Source organism: Quercus suber, unplaced genomic scaffold (assembly GCF_002906115.3).
Source record: "Quercus suber isolate HL8 unplaced genomic scaffold, Cork oak 2.0 scaffold_430, whole genome shotgun sequence".
NCBI lineage: Eukaryota > Viridiplantae > Streptophyta > Magnoliopsida > Fagales > Fagaceae > Quercus > Quercus suber.
Genome location: NW_027069881.1, coordinates 88399 through 104708, shown reverse-complemented (window position 1 = coordinate 104708; position 16310 = coordinate 88399). Strand labels below are relative to the sequence as shown.

The window sequence follows — 16310 nt, the reverse complement described above, 5'->3', positions numbered from 1 at the left end:
GAAGACATTTGTCATTGCTATCGCAACAATCATCTTATTATGAAGAAAAAAAGAAAAGAAAAGATTTAGCAAAAGTGACTTCTTGATTTATTTTGAGAAACAGATAATTAAGTTTAATATGTCTGTGATGATACCCTAATAAGACAATAGAGAAAATACAGAAATGTAGCTACAAGGTCCACGTCACCACTTCTTGGGAAAATTAGTTACCCATTATAGTCTCACATTAGATAAAACTACACAAGAGTGAATAGTTAATAATACATAATTTAGTCCAAATCTGTAGGCTTCAACTTCTGAGTCAAGTGTTATATAGTCATTCTTATATATTATATTGACTTCCATAATAAGAAAAAAAAAAGAAGATTCTTTTTTCTTTTTCTTTTTATGATAAACCTTAAAATCATACGCCACAACCAAAACTGTATGTGGCAGTTAGTTGGGCAGAGCAAGTTATAAGGCAAGAAACACACACACCCAATTATAAGTATTTGTTAGTAAGACCCAGAAAGTAAAACAAGTAAAACTCTCAAATTAGTTCTAACAATGATTAGGCCTACTCATTTTTGCATCTGTATTTATTATATGTTTTGTCAATTACAACAAGTTAATTGTTTTCTTTATTTTAGTTTTATAATTTATATTTTATTATACTAATTCAATATTGAATTTTTTGGGTCAATTTATGCTTCTCTACATTGTGTTCTTTTTTTTAAGATACATATTCATATTGACAACTGTATTTATTTCTTTTTATTTTGTGTGGATGATTTTCCAATTGTACAGTGATTAAATTTCAATTTTTTAAATCAAGTTACACAACGTATCCTAAAATTTAAAATTAAAATTGCAAATTTACCCCATATAGAATGAACCAACAACTAACCTAAACAAATATTACAATTTTTTTTTTTGTTTGGCTAAAGACATCGAAGGCACAAAGAAGATGTCAAAAGTCTTTCCTTCCTAGCTATTACCTTCCACCGGACAAAACTATAATTAGAATAAAACAGAACCACCTATATATACACGTAACAAGAATGCTCATTCTCGAAGCGTTCAAACTTTGAAGTTCATTCACTAACAACAAAAATTTCATTCATATCATCTTCATCATTTTCTTCAAACAAACATGTTCCATTGCATCAAATGGTACGTCTAATTCCTCAACATCATAGAGACCAATTTGGGTCCATGCCATTAGCAATAGGCTTGTTCTTCTCGGTTATGGCTCTTGTAGCTCTATGTGCCAAGCATTCACGCCGTGCTCGAAAAGATTACGAAGACGATGATGAAAGTAATGACTCATTTATGCCCAAGAAGTCGTCACCCTTGAAGTCACCATCCATGAAGCTCGTGAAATCAATTAGCAACAAGGCAAACCAATTCATAACAAATTCGCCAAAGTCACCATTGTTGTCATCCAAGAAAATCGTGACAAGTAGTAGTAACAAGGCTAATACATTCATGTACAAGAAAAAAGGTGGTGGTCATGATTTTAGGGATGGTGAATGTGAAGGTGAAGGTGGGTTGTGGCAGAAATCAATCTTGATGGGCGATAAATGCCGGCCACCGGCGTTTTCAGGAGTCATTCATTATGATAGTTTTGGGAATATGCTTTCGGAGCCACCACCAAGGTCACCTAGGGCCGGTCCCTTTCAAACTGTGTTTATGTCGGAGATTAAAAATGCAAACTAGTGGGAGTGGCACTTGCATATATACGTACATGTACACATTTGCTTAATGCATTTTGAACACCATTACTTTCTTGTACAAATTGCAATCGGAGTGGATATTGAAATTTATCTTTTATCATGCTAAAGCATATTGAACTTGGCCTTCTTTGTGATGAATTTTATGAATTTGAGATAGAAAGAAACATTCTTCTATTAATTCTTCTTCATTTTCTTTTCCTTGCTCTTCACAATATTTAGAGGGAAGCACGTCTTGGCTGTGATTGATTTGCTAATTAAACAATTTTGGGCCACATGGTGCTTGAAGTCAAAATCTATTTCTATTTTGCTAGGTACAACTTTAGCTAATATATAACAAGCAATGGAATATTGTACGAATTGGTTAACAGGTTTGACAAATTTCCAAGATGCTCATGATTAACAAAAAATTTACAATCCATTTTTCATTTTTTGTTTATCCTTGTACAGTAGTGTGGTGACTTCCACTAATATAAGTATATGGTCCAAGCTAGACTTACCAAGCTAAGGTTTTCAAACTCAACTTGAGCTTGTTCGTATGGGTTAATTACCTAAGGACAGAATTTGAAGAGGACAACTTGATCACTGTCTCACTCGGTGGTTGATGGGATGGATGTATAATACGAAATCCCTAACATTCAAAATCATCATTTTCTATGGTCACAACCATGAGTACCACTGCTTGGGCTAAGGAAAAAATTGTTGGGTATATACATGTGAGTGAAATTTCATATTAAATTATAAGAAAAATAAGTAGTTAATATAGTATAATTGAGCTCATACCCATTAGACTTAAGCATTTTAGGTTAAGTGTGCCTCTATATGTTATATTAACTACTCAATAAATCTCTCCAATGTGTTATCTCTTTAACAAGTGGTATCAGAGTTTGGTTGATTTAGTTGGTGGTTTCTTGTGTGAATTAAAATGGATGAATTTGCTTTGATTAAAGTGGAGTGATGCCAAGAAGAAAGAAAATACTTCATTAAGGTGGAGCTATCTCTAGAGGGAAAGAAGACTACTTGATGAAATTTGAGTCAAAGTGGAGATTGTTAGGAAATTGCATCAAATTCCAATTTTGACTTGGAAAGCTAATTTGATTTCGTAGTTGGAGAAAGAAATATCAATTTGGTTATTTTTGGGTTTTCTTGGAGTGGAATAAAAGTTTATTCTTTCTCAAAGAACTATTGTATTCGTTATCCACAAAGGAATAGGAAATTGAAGTTTTATAAATAGATAATATTATAAAAGAATTTGGTAGCTTGGCCTAAGAGTCCTCCTTATGGAGACAGGAAAAATAAAGCGTGAAACCAAAAGAGAAAAATGGGTTTTTGCTTGGGAGGTAGCTCCAGAAGAGAGACAATAAGGTTTAGATTTTGCTGACAACTTTTTGGTAAAGCGCACGAATCAAGGAGAATATGTGAGGCTTTAGCAGATGGCCCGACCTTGAGTCAAGTTGAGTGTTAAAAGTTCTAGATTGCTCATTTAATTTAATTTCAAATGTAAATCAAGCTTGAGCTCATCATCAAACTAAATTACATGTTCAAGGTTAGTTCATTTTCTTGTCGAACAATCTTAAGCTTGTTCATAAGATACTTAATTAACTTATTCTTTTTCCTTATTTGTAAACACTACAACTAAAATATTTCACCCTTTCACATATCTATAATAATAATTAATAATTTAATTATAATTAAAATTATCTCATTTGATTTAATTAGACAAAATGATTTTCTTTCATGAAGTTGTAAAAATGGAAAATATTAAAGATACTTCAAATTTTACTACACAACATTTTCAAACTCATTAGACAATGAATATGATTGATAGATTTTAAAATAATAAAAAATTAGTGTCTAAATCAGTTTTTTGTGATTAGTGACACATCAGTTTATAAAGATTACCTAGTAAAATTTATAATGTCCTTAACATCACCCCATAAAAATTAGATTCGCCAACATTTTATCGATGAAAATTATATTATTATCAATAAATTAGTAATATGATATTTATGAACTCATTTATAAACTTACCCAATTTAGCTTCCGTTTGAATAGAGATGAAAAATTAAAATTATTTTACTATTTAACTTAATTTTGCTATTATTCATGAGTTTCACTGTACTATTTCAAATAACTTTTACCTTTATCTATAATACTTTTAGCAATAAATTTTCAATTTTAACAAAATAACTGGTATTAAAATACACCCTTAATCTCATGCCAATATAAATATATTATTACTTTTGAGCTCAACGTTGGGCTTGGCTATAAGGGAGGCCCAAGGGCCGAGGAGAAAGTTGGTTTGCTTTTCTAACAGGAAAGAAGTGCAAGAAGTACCACCCAACGGTCCCTCTTTGTTTTCTTTTTTTTTCCTAAACATAGATTCATTCGGTGATTCACAACATTGTTTTTTGTTGCAAGCCAACAACCCCCATGTCCTCCCCAACTCATAAAACATAACTAAAATTCCTGTCTTTCTTTTCAGTCTCGCAGACACACAGCACTGAAACACTTCAAGTTCTTACCAAAAATGGCTTCTTCTCTCGCTTCTTCTCTCTTCCTCGCAAACCCTATTTCCCATTTTCGAAGAAGAGCTTTTGCAGTGTCAGCTTTAGCAGAGGATGGTAGTAGTAGTGCTAATTCTTCTCAGCAATCAACCAAGTTGGTCACTTTTTTGGGCAAAGGTGGATCCGGCAAGACCACCTCAGCTGTATTTGCCGCTCAGGTAACATACTATATACACATTTAGTGTTTGTTATTTTCTGGGTTTTGTTGGGAGTTTATGCTTAGTCTTAATTTTGTGGGTTATTGAGTTAAATTTAACTGCTTTACTTTTGATATATAATTTGATTGTGAGAATTCCAATTATGGGTGCTTTATAGGGTGACATTTCTAATTCATTCTGGTTAAAGAATGTGAGAACTTTTGGGTGCTTTATTGTTCAATTTCAGAGTTAAATTTAACCGTATGACTGTATTGGCCAATAAACCATATAATTGAAGATAATTGTCCTTTGGGGAGGATAACACATTTTGTTCTACATCGCTCAATGTTGTCACATGGCTGAATTTAATGCTGGGGAGATATTTAAAGTCAAAATGATGAATATTATATCTAAAGTCATGGAGCAAATCAAGCTTCTAAAAATTTCATATTTGACCATATATTTCAATCAAACTAGTAAAAAATTTAACTTTCTTCATGGAGGGTAATAGAGAGCAATAAGAACTCTTCCTTAAATCATTTATGTTCTTTATCTGCTTTGAAGTTAGATCCAGTAACAAACTTTTTTCTTTCCTCTAGAGATTATGTTAGGAGTTTAGAACTTAAGATTTTGTTTTTCTACAAATTATTTAGTAACTTACGCTAACACCCTTTAAAGATCAAGCATAACATATTTTAACTAATATAACTCTTTCTCTCTCTCTCTCTCTTTATGTTTTTCAGCATTATGCACTGGCAGGGCTTAGCACATGCTTGGTGATACATTCACAAGACCCCACTGCTGATTATCTTTTAAACTGTAAGATTGGAACTTCTCCTGTCATATGCAACAACAACCTTTCAGCTGTTAGGTTGGAAACCTCTAAAGTGTGTCTTTTCACCTCCTATATTTCTTTGACAACTTTTTCTTTGAGTGGTTTAGTCAATATGAATTATTTTTTTATAATAACAGCTGATTCTTGAGCCTCTCAATCGAGTAAAGCAAGCAGATGCCCATCTTAATATGACCCAAGGAGTTCTTGAAGGGGTGTGTACATACTATCACTTGCTGATATTCTTGTGCAATCTAATTTAAAGAAAGATATAGTTGCCCTTGAATGTTTCAGAAAATTTTATTATGGACCATTCCTTATATCATGGTAGATAGTGGGAGAAGAGCTGGGAGTGCTTCCTGGAATGGATTCTATTGCTTCAGCATTCGCACTTGAAAGGCTTGTAGGATTCTTAAGTAACGTGGACCAAAGAAACAACAAAAAAGATAAATTTGACATAATAATATATGATGGTATCAGCAATGAGGAGATCTTACGGATAGTAGGTGCAAGCAGTAAAGCAAGGTTAGCAAACCTCTCTCTCTCTCTCTCTCTCTCTCTCATGATGATGCTTACGCAAGAACGTGATGGCACAGATTGTATTTAAAATATCTCCGGAACTTGGCTGAAAAAACTGATCTTGGGAGAGTGGCTGGTCCTTCACTCGTTAGACTTGTAGATGAAGCCATGAACATACGTGGCAGCAGGTCCCTTCTGAATGGGAAAATGAGTGCAGAAATATGGGACACTTTGGAACAAATGTTGGAGGTAAACATGATTCTTATTTGTTAGACCACGGTTAGAGATAACCCCAATGAGATTCTGCATTGCTTATATGCCATGCAGAGAGGATCATCTGCCTTCTTGCAACCACGTAAATTTGGCTGCTTCCTGGTGATGGACCCAAACAATCCAATCTCTGTCAATTCTGCATTACGTTATTGGGGCTGTGCAATCCAAGCCGGTGCACAGGTGTCTGGTGCATTTGGTATTGCTCCTCCACATTTGGATGAAGAGTCAGTGGAAAGAGTCAAGCAAAACTTTTTTCCCTTGCCTTTTGCTTTCATCCCACAAGTCCAAGTGGGTTTCCCTCTCAACTGGAATGAAATCATGCTCAACACAGTTGGTAAAGACGCAAAGAATCTTCTTTCTCTGCCAGCAAGCCACAACAGCAATATATCATCAGTAAAATTTGATCCAGCCAACAAGTCCATAACCCTTTTCATGCCTGGTTTTGACAAGTCTGAGATCAAGCTATACCAAGTACGTCCATCTTCCCTTTCTTCAAATCTTTGACCACTTTTTGTGCTACTTGTGCCTCTTCAGGTGTAGCATTCCAAGTGATATGGGATTAATTTTCTATTTTGCGATAGAGAAAAAAAAAAATTTATAGAAATGGGACCTTCAAGTTTCTTAGTCATCTTAAAGCCAGTGGAAAATTTGAACTTTTAATCTTTAAACTAGAATCTCACTGTTGAATCCTAATGCTTTATTTCTCCTTTAAATATATTTAAATGTATTAAAGAGAGAAAAAATAAAATGATAAGAGAATATGCTTTTGAAACTGCTCCCCCTGAGCTTTGTATCGAGCAAATCAGAAGTATCACCAAGCTAATGAGCTCTGGCTCAGAACCCATTGTGTGTGTGTGACTTACCAATAAAAAAAGAAATCAAAAGTTCCACCAAAAGAGGGGATAAGAATTTGGATACAGCTGGCCTAGAAAGAGATTATAGAGGTACTACTAGTGCAAGTTTTGGCACTTGTTTTAGTGGATTTGTTAAGGATTATCAGTGTTTAGATATAGTCATCTGCATTACATTTTATTTTCTGGTAGTCCAGTTTTGTTATGCTATTGTACTTCTTTGCAGAATTCTGATCAATATTATCATTATCTGACAATTGCAGTATAGGGGAGGATCTGAGTTACTGGTGGAAGCTGGGGACCAAAGACGTGTCATTCTTCTGCCTTCAGAGATTCAAGGAAAGGTGGGAGGTGCCAAGTTCATGAATAGAAGTCTTGTTATCACAATGCGGTAGTGTAATTACATTGAGAAGATTTTTCCTTTTCCTCTACTGATGTGCTTCTGTTTCTGAGAGAATGTCCCTGCCAAATGATCATAATTTTTGGTTTATTAGTTTTGAGCATTTGGCACTTGGAAAAATTGATCAATGTTTTGATATCAATAAATATGCATTTCACATTGCAACCAGTTATGCACTTCACAAATATTTTTGGAACTCCAGTTTTACTTTGTGCAAATCAAGGAAGATACAGAATTATCTTTATTCCAGCCAGCCGGGAAAATTTGAAGTTGACAATTAAATTGATGGCAACTAGATGGTACTGTGAGTCTTGATTATGTACAAATTTTCAGTCAGTGAAAGCAACAACCTATAATGCAAGCCTTAACTGACATATATATCACAACAGTGAGAGAAACTCCAGGTGTTGTTAGTCCACTGTAGAAGAGATAAGTTTGGAACTTCAAATAGGAAAAACTTCTCAACAAGGTTCAACTAGTTTCATTATTCTTCCCATATCTATAATCTATTGCATTTTCCCAAATGCACTCCTCGTAAGGACATGTCTCATGCTTCACCAGGGTCTTTGAGACCTATGCTTCATTCAACCTTGTGTATGAGGAGGGAAAAGCCATTGGATGCGTTATTCATCATGTCTGCAATTAATCTTCCCAACTGCTCAAGCTAGATCCCTCTTCAACAGTGTTTGGAAGCAACTGGCTATCACAAGGGAACATTCCATGGTGTGTTTGGAGACTGATACACATTTATGCACACATAGAAAGCTTAAAACCTGTATTTCTACTTTCCTAGAGGACAGAAATCCCTTGTTCAAGCTGTGTTTGGCATACTGTTGACATTTTGAAAAGAAACTGTCTTGAAGATGGATTTGATGTTAAGAGACCCCAATCTGGTCTTTTGCCACATATAAAGTCTCATTTCCCCATCCAGATTAATTTATTTCCTTCCCAAGTGTGCATATAAGGCATTTTTTTTCATCAATTAACGTACTGGATTTTCAATTTTGTACAAAAGATGTGAGGCACTAGAAGTTAGCCAAATTAAAAAATATGAACCCGCGCCAAACAACAAAATCAAAAGGCATGAATCACAATCAGTCTAAAAGACATCAGACATCACCAGCACTTATTCAAGTGATCAATTTTTTTGCATTGGGGGCTAGGTTTAGAAACCAATGGCCATTGTGATGACAAAGTAAACGCTTCATGCTCTTGTTATTTGGCTTCCATGCTGAACTTTTTCCATTAATTGATTCATTTGCTTGAAGTTTCATTGTTTCTAGTGTGTTTTTGATACCCAGAGTTAAGCATATAGAAGCTCAGAGCATTTATAAATTACTTTACATGATTTCTTCTGCTGCTGCTTCTTTTTTCCCCCTATTTTGTGTCTTGAATTAGACTGGTCATTGTACAATATATGATCTATATTTTCTTCAACATGGAGTCAGGTGAAATATACAACAAAAAAATAAAAAGGAAAAGGAAAAAATTCAAACAAAAAAAATCCTCATGTTTCCAGCTTATTGTCTTCTCCCATTTTTGAATGGATACGGCTCCTGAGTTCTTCGAAAGCCTTCATGCTCTCTGCATCAAAGCCTCCAGCAAACTGGAAAAAAAATCCAAGTCAATATTACAATCACACCTTTAAGGATTCATATTGTTCATATGTACAATTTTATTTGAAATGAGATTAAGAAGCACCAGTGTAGAGGGAAAAAAAAAATTGTTTTATGCTTGAAGACTCAGCAAGTATTTAATTTATCAATAAAAACTTGCTGCAATATTCACAACTGTAAAGATTCAAACCCACTCTTGCAATTTTTCACAATTTAGCTACCATAGTTTAACTTAAATGTAAATCAATTAGTTAGATGGTCCTCAGATGGTCCTCTTCTTTAGACCTTAGATCAGTCCATTTTGTAATCAGCATAAGCTAGTAAAGAATATGGGCTACCTGATGAACGCGGAAAGCAAAACGCACGCCTTGCAGAACCAAAAACTCTCTGTTTGGCTCTTTCTCTGGTCCAGTCAGTGCATCAAGTTCTGATGCTACACGTTTCATGTACTTCCTTGCCAATTGTACAGATGAGAGCTTTATCTGCAATGAAGAAAATGCTATATCACTTACTGCAGCATAACACATGGAAGCAGCTACAGACACAAACAAACCTTTTCCAGTGGTAAGTAATATATGTTTTATCTACACTAAATCATTTAGTGCAGCAAAGACTTTATTAGGTCCTATAATGGGTCCATCAACCTCGCTATATAATTTGGCATAACAAATGAAAGCTGATCAACTTGAATTATATCGTCATCACAGGGTCATTGGCAAACTATTTCCAATCAGCCATAACATCTTGTACCCTGAACATTGCTAGTTCCATAATCCAAATAACACCGAGTAAAATTAAATAAATCAAGCGACATTTTAGAACCAACTCCAAAATCAACTAAAATAGAACCTTTTCCTTCAGTTTAAAGCATACCTTGCCAACGACCCCTGAATCCAACAACCAATCAACTGGAATTCCAAACTCCCTGTATCGTGAAATAGCCATGTCCCTCGTACGTAAGAGAGCAAACACACTCTGTTCCACTCTGCCAAAATACATGAGAATAGAGAAGAATTAAAAATCATAGATATACTTCACATAATGATCTCCTAACAGGTATTACTTTACTGGAAGATGTTGGGGCAAAGTACAACCCTTCAAAGAAATGAAAGGATGATTGAAGATTCTCACATACAAGGAAGATGGCATTTTAAAATATTTGAAATCATATGTGCTACAATGTAGCCATAATCCTAATGCTCTATTTTATCAAACAAACATTAATGGGAAGAAAAGTCGTACTTCTCTAGCAATGAGTACATCTTCTTCAGGGCATCTTCACATGGAAGCTTGGGATCATCAACAAAAGAGGAGACTCGTTTCTCTAATTTCATCAGGTCTTGGTATTCAAAAGCCGCCTCTCTCAATGCATCCGCTTTCCCCTCAGGCCAATCAAAGTGCTTGAGAACTGCCCGTTCATCAACCTTATTACAGGTGGAAAAAGGAAAAAAAATAATTATAAACAGATCTCCAAGAATATTTCTAGTAGATTCAGAAATGAGTATGTAGATTGTTCACAAAGTCTAATTTAAATACATGGTCCCACATCCAAGGATATTCTGAAAAATCCGAGCTTACTTAATAGAAATTCCAAAATAAGAAGAGAGCTGGTCTTGGAAATCAATGTTTCAAAGGACTCAAAGCTATGGCAGCATATATATCCTTGCGTGTGTGTGCGTGTGTATATATATATCCCTGTATGTAACTGGGGTCTCTTTCTAATCTAGAATTCTAAGTATCTGTGACATATAAAGATAATAATTTTACACTTATCCAAAAAAAAAAAAAATAATTTTACACTTATCCCAAAAAAAAAAAAAAAAGACAAATAGAGTAATTTTAAACAAAGAGAAAATAGCATACCAAGAATGAAAGTTCCTCATCTAGCCAGTTTACAAAAGCCACCAAATCTTCTACGTCAGTGAAGGAAGCTGCTCGAACTTCAGTTGCTAATGACATGACAAAATCACCTTGAGTTTCCACATCGGCTTTCACCTGGATCCAGTGCATAATTTTCACTCTTTGTTAAAAATTTGTAACAAATACCATGCTTTATGCTCAATATAAGAAGATAAATAAATATAAAGGGAAAATTTAACATACAGCTAAGAGGAATGATGATTTATTTGCAATCTCCCCAATCATGTTACTTCTAGCATTTGATGCATTAGATGTTTGAGAAATTAATGATGAAGTATCCTTCTTTGCCTCTCGTTTCATCAATGTCTGATAAAATTCAACTAGTTCAGGAGCGCGGTGAACTTTATCTCCACTTCCTCCCCCTCTAGGTAAGCTTCCTGGTGGAGGAGGTGGCGGAGGTGGTCCACCAGGTGGTGGTGGCGGAGGTGGGGCACCAGGTGGAGGTGGAGCAGTTGGTATTTCACCTGAAGGGTTTGAATTTGTATTGGCAGAAGAACCTCCAGATCGTTTAGGAGGTGGCCGAAGCACCCTAGGAGGCCTTTTCTCAATGTCAGCAAGTTTCATCTTGCTTATTGTTTGAGAATCAGTCTTACCATCATTAGATTGGTCAATTGAATTTCCAGAGACAGCAGCCTTTTCCTTTATTTGAGAAAGTTTTGGTGGCAAAGTTAGAGGTCTCTCTCTTTCAACCTTGGCTGAAGATTCATATGATTTGTCACCAAACTTCTCTGCTCTTGCTTGGCCAGCCCTTTCTTTAATTTGCTTCTCCCTCTCTAAGGCCAACTTATGCCGATCTTTATATGCAGGATATTTCTCATCTAAGACTCCTTCAACTGATTTAGACATCAATTGGAATGATGAAGCAACATTATTCAGTGAGTCACTGGATGGAACCCTTGTTCTAATATTCGGAAGAGTTGGAGTTTCAGGAGAGTCAGTAGGTTCCTGCTCCCCCTTGCCAAAGGTGGTGATGGCTATACTATCACCTGCATTCCTTAACATCAGGGCTTCCAATGGACCCCTTGGTCTCTGGTTCATGCTTGCGCTGCTTGGAGAACCTCCAGAGAGAGATCTGGTTGGTGATGAAAGAGCACTTAAATCATCTTTGCTTTTACTCCATTTCTTCAACTTTTGGATTAAGCTAGGTTTCTTACTGAGATTGCTGTATTTACTGGTGGAACTATCCATAGAAGCATTGTCAAAGTCTTCACTTCCAGGGGAGGATGGGTGGGAAAAGTTGCTTTCGATATCTGTGTCCCCTTGTCCACGTTCTGATCCTGCATACTCTAACATCATCTGTTTAGCCTTCTTTTGGGATTTGGGGCTCAGACTCTTGTTCAGATCACGAGCTGATATCTTTCCTGCAGGTGCTTGATAGTTCCGGAGCTCATACCTTAAGCATGCATTGACCCAGCGAAGGTACACTAGCTCTTCAACTTCACTGAATCTATTCATCTGAAGTCCTTCCACTTGTTTTGACAGGTCCTCATTTGCATGCCTAAGATTATTGACCTCTGCCCTTGCATTGGCAACCATATCGCTCTGCAATGTGAGGCAAAGCACAGAAAGAATAAGTTCAACCCATCACATGTACCCTCACAGATTAAAACAGGCTTGATTTATGATTTTAAAGAGCCTACGTACTTTAACCAAGTTGTTATATAAAGCCATCCTTCAATTATTTATCAAAACTTCTTCCTAGTCAGTTGGCTCCTTGTTGAGAAGCTTGAACAAGGTCATCATAGAGAAGAAAAGGAAATTAAAAAAAAAAAAAAATAGAGCTAGTACAACAAGCATTCAGAGATGATGCAATGTTTTTCTGTCACCAAGTTACAAGCCAAGTAGATATGATGTGTGTCACTGCATTACCTAACGATCTCAATAATTAATATTTAAATTCTTAAGTTACTATCTCCACTGATATCTTGTTTGACAAGTTACATGTTTAAATTAGTATGGGAAAAAGATGTTAAGTCAACAGTTAAACTTTAAGATGCTGTAGATGATGAAAGTCGACTTCTATAATCAACAGATAATATACTAATATCCTTATTACTTCATAGCTACTTTATATCCCTTTGACTGAAAATTATGCATCTATTGATTTCATACTTGGAGAGAACCATGTCAGTATCTTATTTGTCCAGCATAAGAATCACAAAAGCAGAAGCCAAATAAGAAAAATGAAAGAAAAGCAGATGTGAACATAACAGCAGGATAAAAGCATGCTATAGAGCATTGTGATTCCAACCTCTGTCATATTGGAAAGGGCTGCTATTCTAGCTTCAGCAGCATCAAGTTTTACAGTCAACTCCCGCTTTTCATGTTGAAGTTCTTTGTTTTTCCTCTTAAGCTCCACAACTTCAAACTCTAACTCCTTTGCAGCTTTCAGCTTCTTTTCAATTTCAACATCTTTCTTTACAGCTTCTTCCTCTTTTGCCTGCAAACCAAAAACTTGTTGCTTGAGCAACAACAACTGGCCTTTTGTCTGGTTAGCATCAAGCTGAATCTGCCTTTGTAGTTCCTTGATCTTGTTCCTTGCCATCTCAAGCTCCTTCTTTGCTGAAACTCCATGTGCAGTCTCTTCCTGAAGCTTTTTCCTCTCAGCTTGCAAAGAGTTAATGGTGATATTGAGCATGTCAATCTCTACAGTCTTGATCTTGAGTTGCCTTTGTAACTCGAGAATATCTGATTCCTGCTCTTTCAATCCATAGTACTCAAGCAATTCACCTTCCAGCTTCACTTCCCTCTCCTCTAATTCCTTTACTAGTTTCTGCAACCGTTCCAATTCACTTGCATTTTTTGCCATCGCAATTTCATATGTTTTGTCTTTCTCTGCCTTATCAATCTTGTTACCAGGTACTCGAAATTCAATCTCCCCAGATAAAAGATCTTCGAATTCAGGCAAGATCTCCTCATCATCAATATCAGGTGGATTGACATAAGTTTTATTAAATATACTACTAATTAATTTAACCTCTTCTTCCTCCTCTTCCTCCTTCCCCTGTAACAGTTACCAAAAAAAACAAAAAACAAAAAACTTTCTTAGCTTAAAGAAAATTACAGAAAATAACAAATCAAACTTGCAAGTCAGATTTGCACGGCCATAAAAGAGATGGAAAATTCAATCGAAGTTTGAACATGTACTTACGTCCTTCTCTTTGAATCTATCATTGGAATATTTATCTTGCTCTTTGTCTCCCCCCTCAAACTGATGTTCAAAGCTTGCCTCTCCATTTTCTGAGTTTCAGTATTACCCAAAAATGAAAGTCTTAACAGAATGAAGTTTACAAGAAAAAGGAAGACAAAATTGTAGTCTCCAACCTAAGATTAGCCATCATAATACATTGAGAACAGTTTTATCAACTACAAATATGGATTAAAGAAAGGGATCAACTTTCTTCTTCATAAGCATTGAGATTGGAAAGAAAGAGTGACACTTACAGGAACACACGCGCACGCGCACATACACACACACACACACACACACACACACATATATATATATATGTGACTCATAGAAACGAGTACCTGAAGGCTTGACTGCTAAGGTCGATGACCTCGAGCTTTTGATATTGAGCTGCTTAACTGCGTAGGCTGCAATTGAAGCAGCAACCAGGAGGCCTAACCTGATTACCATGGAGATACAGTTGATAGGAAAATCTTAACCTTCAACTCATCCATACAAAGAACACAATTCCATGACACCCCACCACCATTTCTTCCCAATCCCGTCATTGATGAACATCAACTCATCAGGCCACTTGACACGCAACAACTGCAACCCGGAATCTGTAATGGGCAAGACTGCTTAACAAGACAAGTGTGCAATTCTAAACAAAACCCCGATTAAAAACTTGCATTTATACTCAAACTCAAAAAGCCATATCCAACTATAAACATTCCCACACCGGCTTTATCATCTTATCAGGTTTATGGACCTTTCAAGGAGTTAAATTTATTGCATTCACAAAGTTCCTGATAAGTAGAATTCCAGCACAACTCTCTTGCTAAGGACTACAGCAACCACCAATAACTAGTGGCCAATCTTCTCTTACGGAATTGACAAGTCAGTATTTTGTGACTAACATGTTGCCACAGTTGTGCAGTGGTATATAGACAGTTAAAAAGAAGCCAAAAAGACAAGCAAATATAAATTTGAACAAAAACAAGTACCCCTCAGTGTGTGTCTCACTTGTTTTAAGGTATGTTGATATAGGAATGATATGTCTACAACATTTTTATAACATTTTTACAACAAATCTTAAGTGGTATGTTGTTACTGGTTGTTATTGTTAAGGCAAAAAAGTAATCTTAGTGTTAGCTTCAAATTTGAACTAATAACAACTAACCACTTGTGATTTGTTGTAAAAATGTTGTAAAATTGTTATAGACGTAGCATCTCCTATATCTATATAGCTGCTACATGCAGTGAAAAAGAGGGTGAGAAAATTGTCTTTGTCACTAATGCCACACAATAATTCTGATGGCTCTTTTCCAGCTAATGGTTAGGTGCTGTTGCAATTAAATTTCTCACTAATATAATCAAGCTTAGGTAGATAATAATAACTCTTTTTTGATAATAATGAGTTATTATTTGCCCAATGAGGTAATAACTCATTAAACATACATCTACCATTCATAATTCATAGCCATATAAATAATCTGAACCGAGATAGGCTTTGATTAAAGGGTTTTAAACAACTGATTATTATGATCTTATGGGCCCCATTTATAGATTACGTGCATGTCTGCATTTCTAGCCAATCAAGCAAATTCCTCTTCAGGACACTTCTGTTTTTATTGCAGTGGACCCACAAAGAGAATCTTTCATCCAAGGGTTTCAGTTTGTCTGATTAGTGGTGATAAAATTAACAATAACAATCCTAAGGGAAAATTTTCAGATAGTGGGTCCAACTCAAAGTGACTCCTGCACTGTGGTGGGACATGCTTTCCCCTCATTTGGCTTTCCACAAAATGAAGATGGTTAAAACATGGTTAACTAAACTTTTAGATGATGGACCCAAAAACCCACATATTATTCTTTTTGGCTTTTCTCCAAACTTGTTCCCTTGGTTTTTTTTTTTTTGGGTGTGTATATTAGATAAAGTTAATGTATTTATCTTTGGCTTCCTTTAGTACAATCCCAATCAATTATTCAATTAACAATTTCCATTAAATTCTAACAAAATGCATAGAGATAATATTCTCTGCGCTAGCCACTATTGGTGCAGAAAATAGATTTGGCTGAGACTATGGATATGATTGGCCTATATGTTTTCAAAGTCCAACAAAATGTGGTACCAAAAAAAAGTAGTCCATCAAAATGAACCGCAATGAAGAAGCAAAGAGGTGGACAAGTGGACTCCATCCATTATTCCATCATTTAATCCAAGTAGTTTGGCCTAGGAATTTGGTGGTGTGAACTTGTCCAAGTGCTGCTATTTTCAAAAAAAAAAAAAATCGTTTTCTGGGTCATGTTT

The 16310-nt window shown here is 35.6% G+C and overlaps 3 protein-coding genes across 3 annotated transcripts; 2 read left to right on the top strand and 1 right to left on the bottom strand.

The window, feature by feature from the left end:
- The first annotated feature begins 1149 nt into the window (after positions 1 to 1149).
- On the top strand, positions 1150 to 1698 carry LOC112014958 (uncharacterized). The gene has a single exon (XM_024047341.2). It carries the CDS (start codon positions 1150 to 1152, stop codon positions 1696 to 1698), a length of 549 nt encoding a protein of 182 aa, XP_023903109.2.
- Positions 1699 to 4078: 2380 nt separating this feature from the next.
- LOC112015108 (uncharacterized protein At1g26090, chloroplastic) lies at positions 4079 to 7459 on the top strand. Its single transcript, XM_024047471.2, has 7 exons — positions 4079 to 4437; positions 5160 to 5303; positions 5389 to 5463; positions 5580 to 5773; positions 5845 to 6016; positions 6095 to 6511; positions 7155 to 7459. The coding sequence occupies exons 1-7, from the start codon at positions 4243 to 4245 to the stop codon at positions 7284 to 7286; spliced, it is 1329 nt and encodes a 442-aa protein (XP_023903239.1). The 5' UTR covers positions 4079 to 4242; the 3' UTR covers positions 7287 to 7459.
- Positions 7460 to 8594: 1135 nt separating this feature from the next.
- LOC112015068 (protein CHUP1, chloroplastic) lies at positions 8595 to 14913 on the bottom strand. Its single transcript, XM_024047437.2, has 9 exons — positions 14359 to 14913; positions 13979 to 14067; positions 13079 to 13831; positions 11011 to 12369; positions 10771 to 10902; positions 10150 to 10331; positions 9781 to 9892; positions 9246 to 9389; positions 8595 to 8897 (listed from the first exon to the last, which is right to left on the bottom strand). The coding sequence occupies exons 1-9, from the start codon at positions 14465 to 14467 to the stop codon at positions 8799 to 8801; spliced, it is 2979 nt and encodes a 992-aa protein (XP_023903205.2). The 5' UTR covers positions 14468 to 14913; the 3' UTR covers positions 8595 to 8798.
- Between the last annotated feature and the right edge of the window lie 1397 nt (positions 14914 to 16310).

Coding starts and splice junctions, on each gene's coding strand:
- LOC112014958 (XM_024047341.2), top strand. CDS start 1,150: ATGGTACGTCTAATTCCTCAACATCATAGAGACCAATTTGGGTCCATG.
- LOC112015108 (XM_024047471.2), top strand. CDS start 4,243: ATGGCTTCTTCTCTCGCTTCTTCTCTCTTCCTCGCAAACCCTATTTCC. Junction 4,438..5,159: donor CAGCTGTATTTGCCGCTCAG/GTAACATACTAT, acceptor TATGTTTTTCAG/CATTATGCACTGGCAGGGCT. Junction 5,464..5,579: donor CCCAAGGAGTTCTTGAAGGG/GTGTGTACATAC, acceptor ATATCATGGTAG/ATAGTGGGAGAAGAGCTGGG.
- LOC112015068 (XM_024047437.2), bottom strand. CDS start 14,467: ATGGTAATCAGGTTAGGCCTCCTGGTTGCTGCTTCAATTGCAGCCTAC. Junction 9,893..10,149: donor ATGTACTCATTGCTAGAGAA/GTACGACTTTTC, acceptor GTATTTTGGCAG/AGTGGAACAGAGTGTGTTTG. Junction 9,390..9,780: donor ATTCAGGGGTCGTTGGCAAG/GTATGCTTTAAA, acceptor TCTTCATTGCAG/ATAAAGCTCTCATCTGTACA.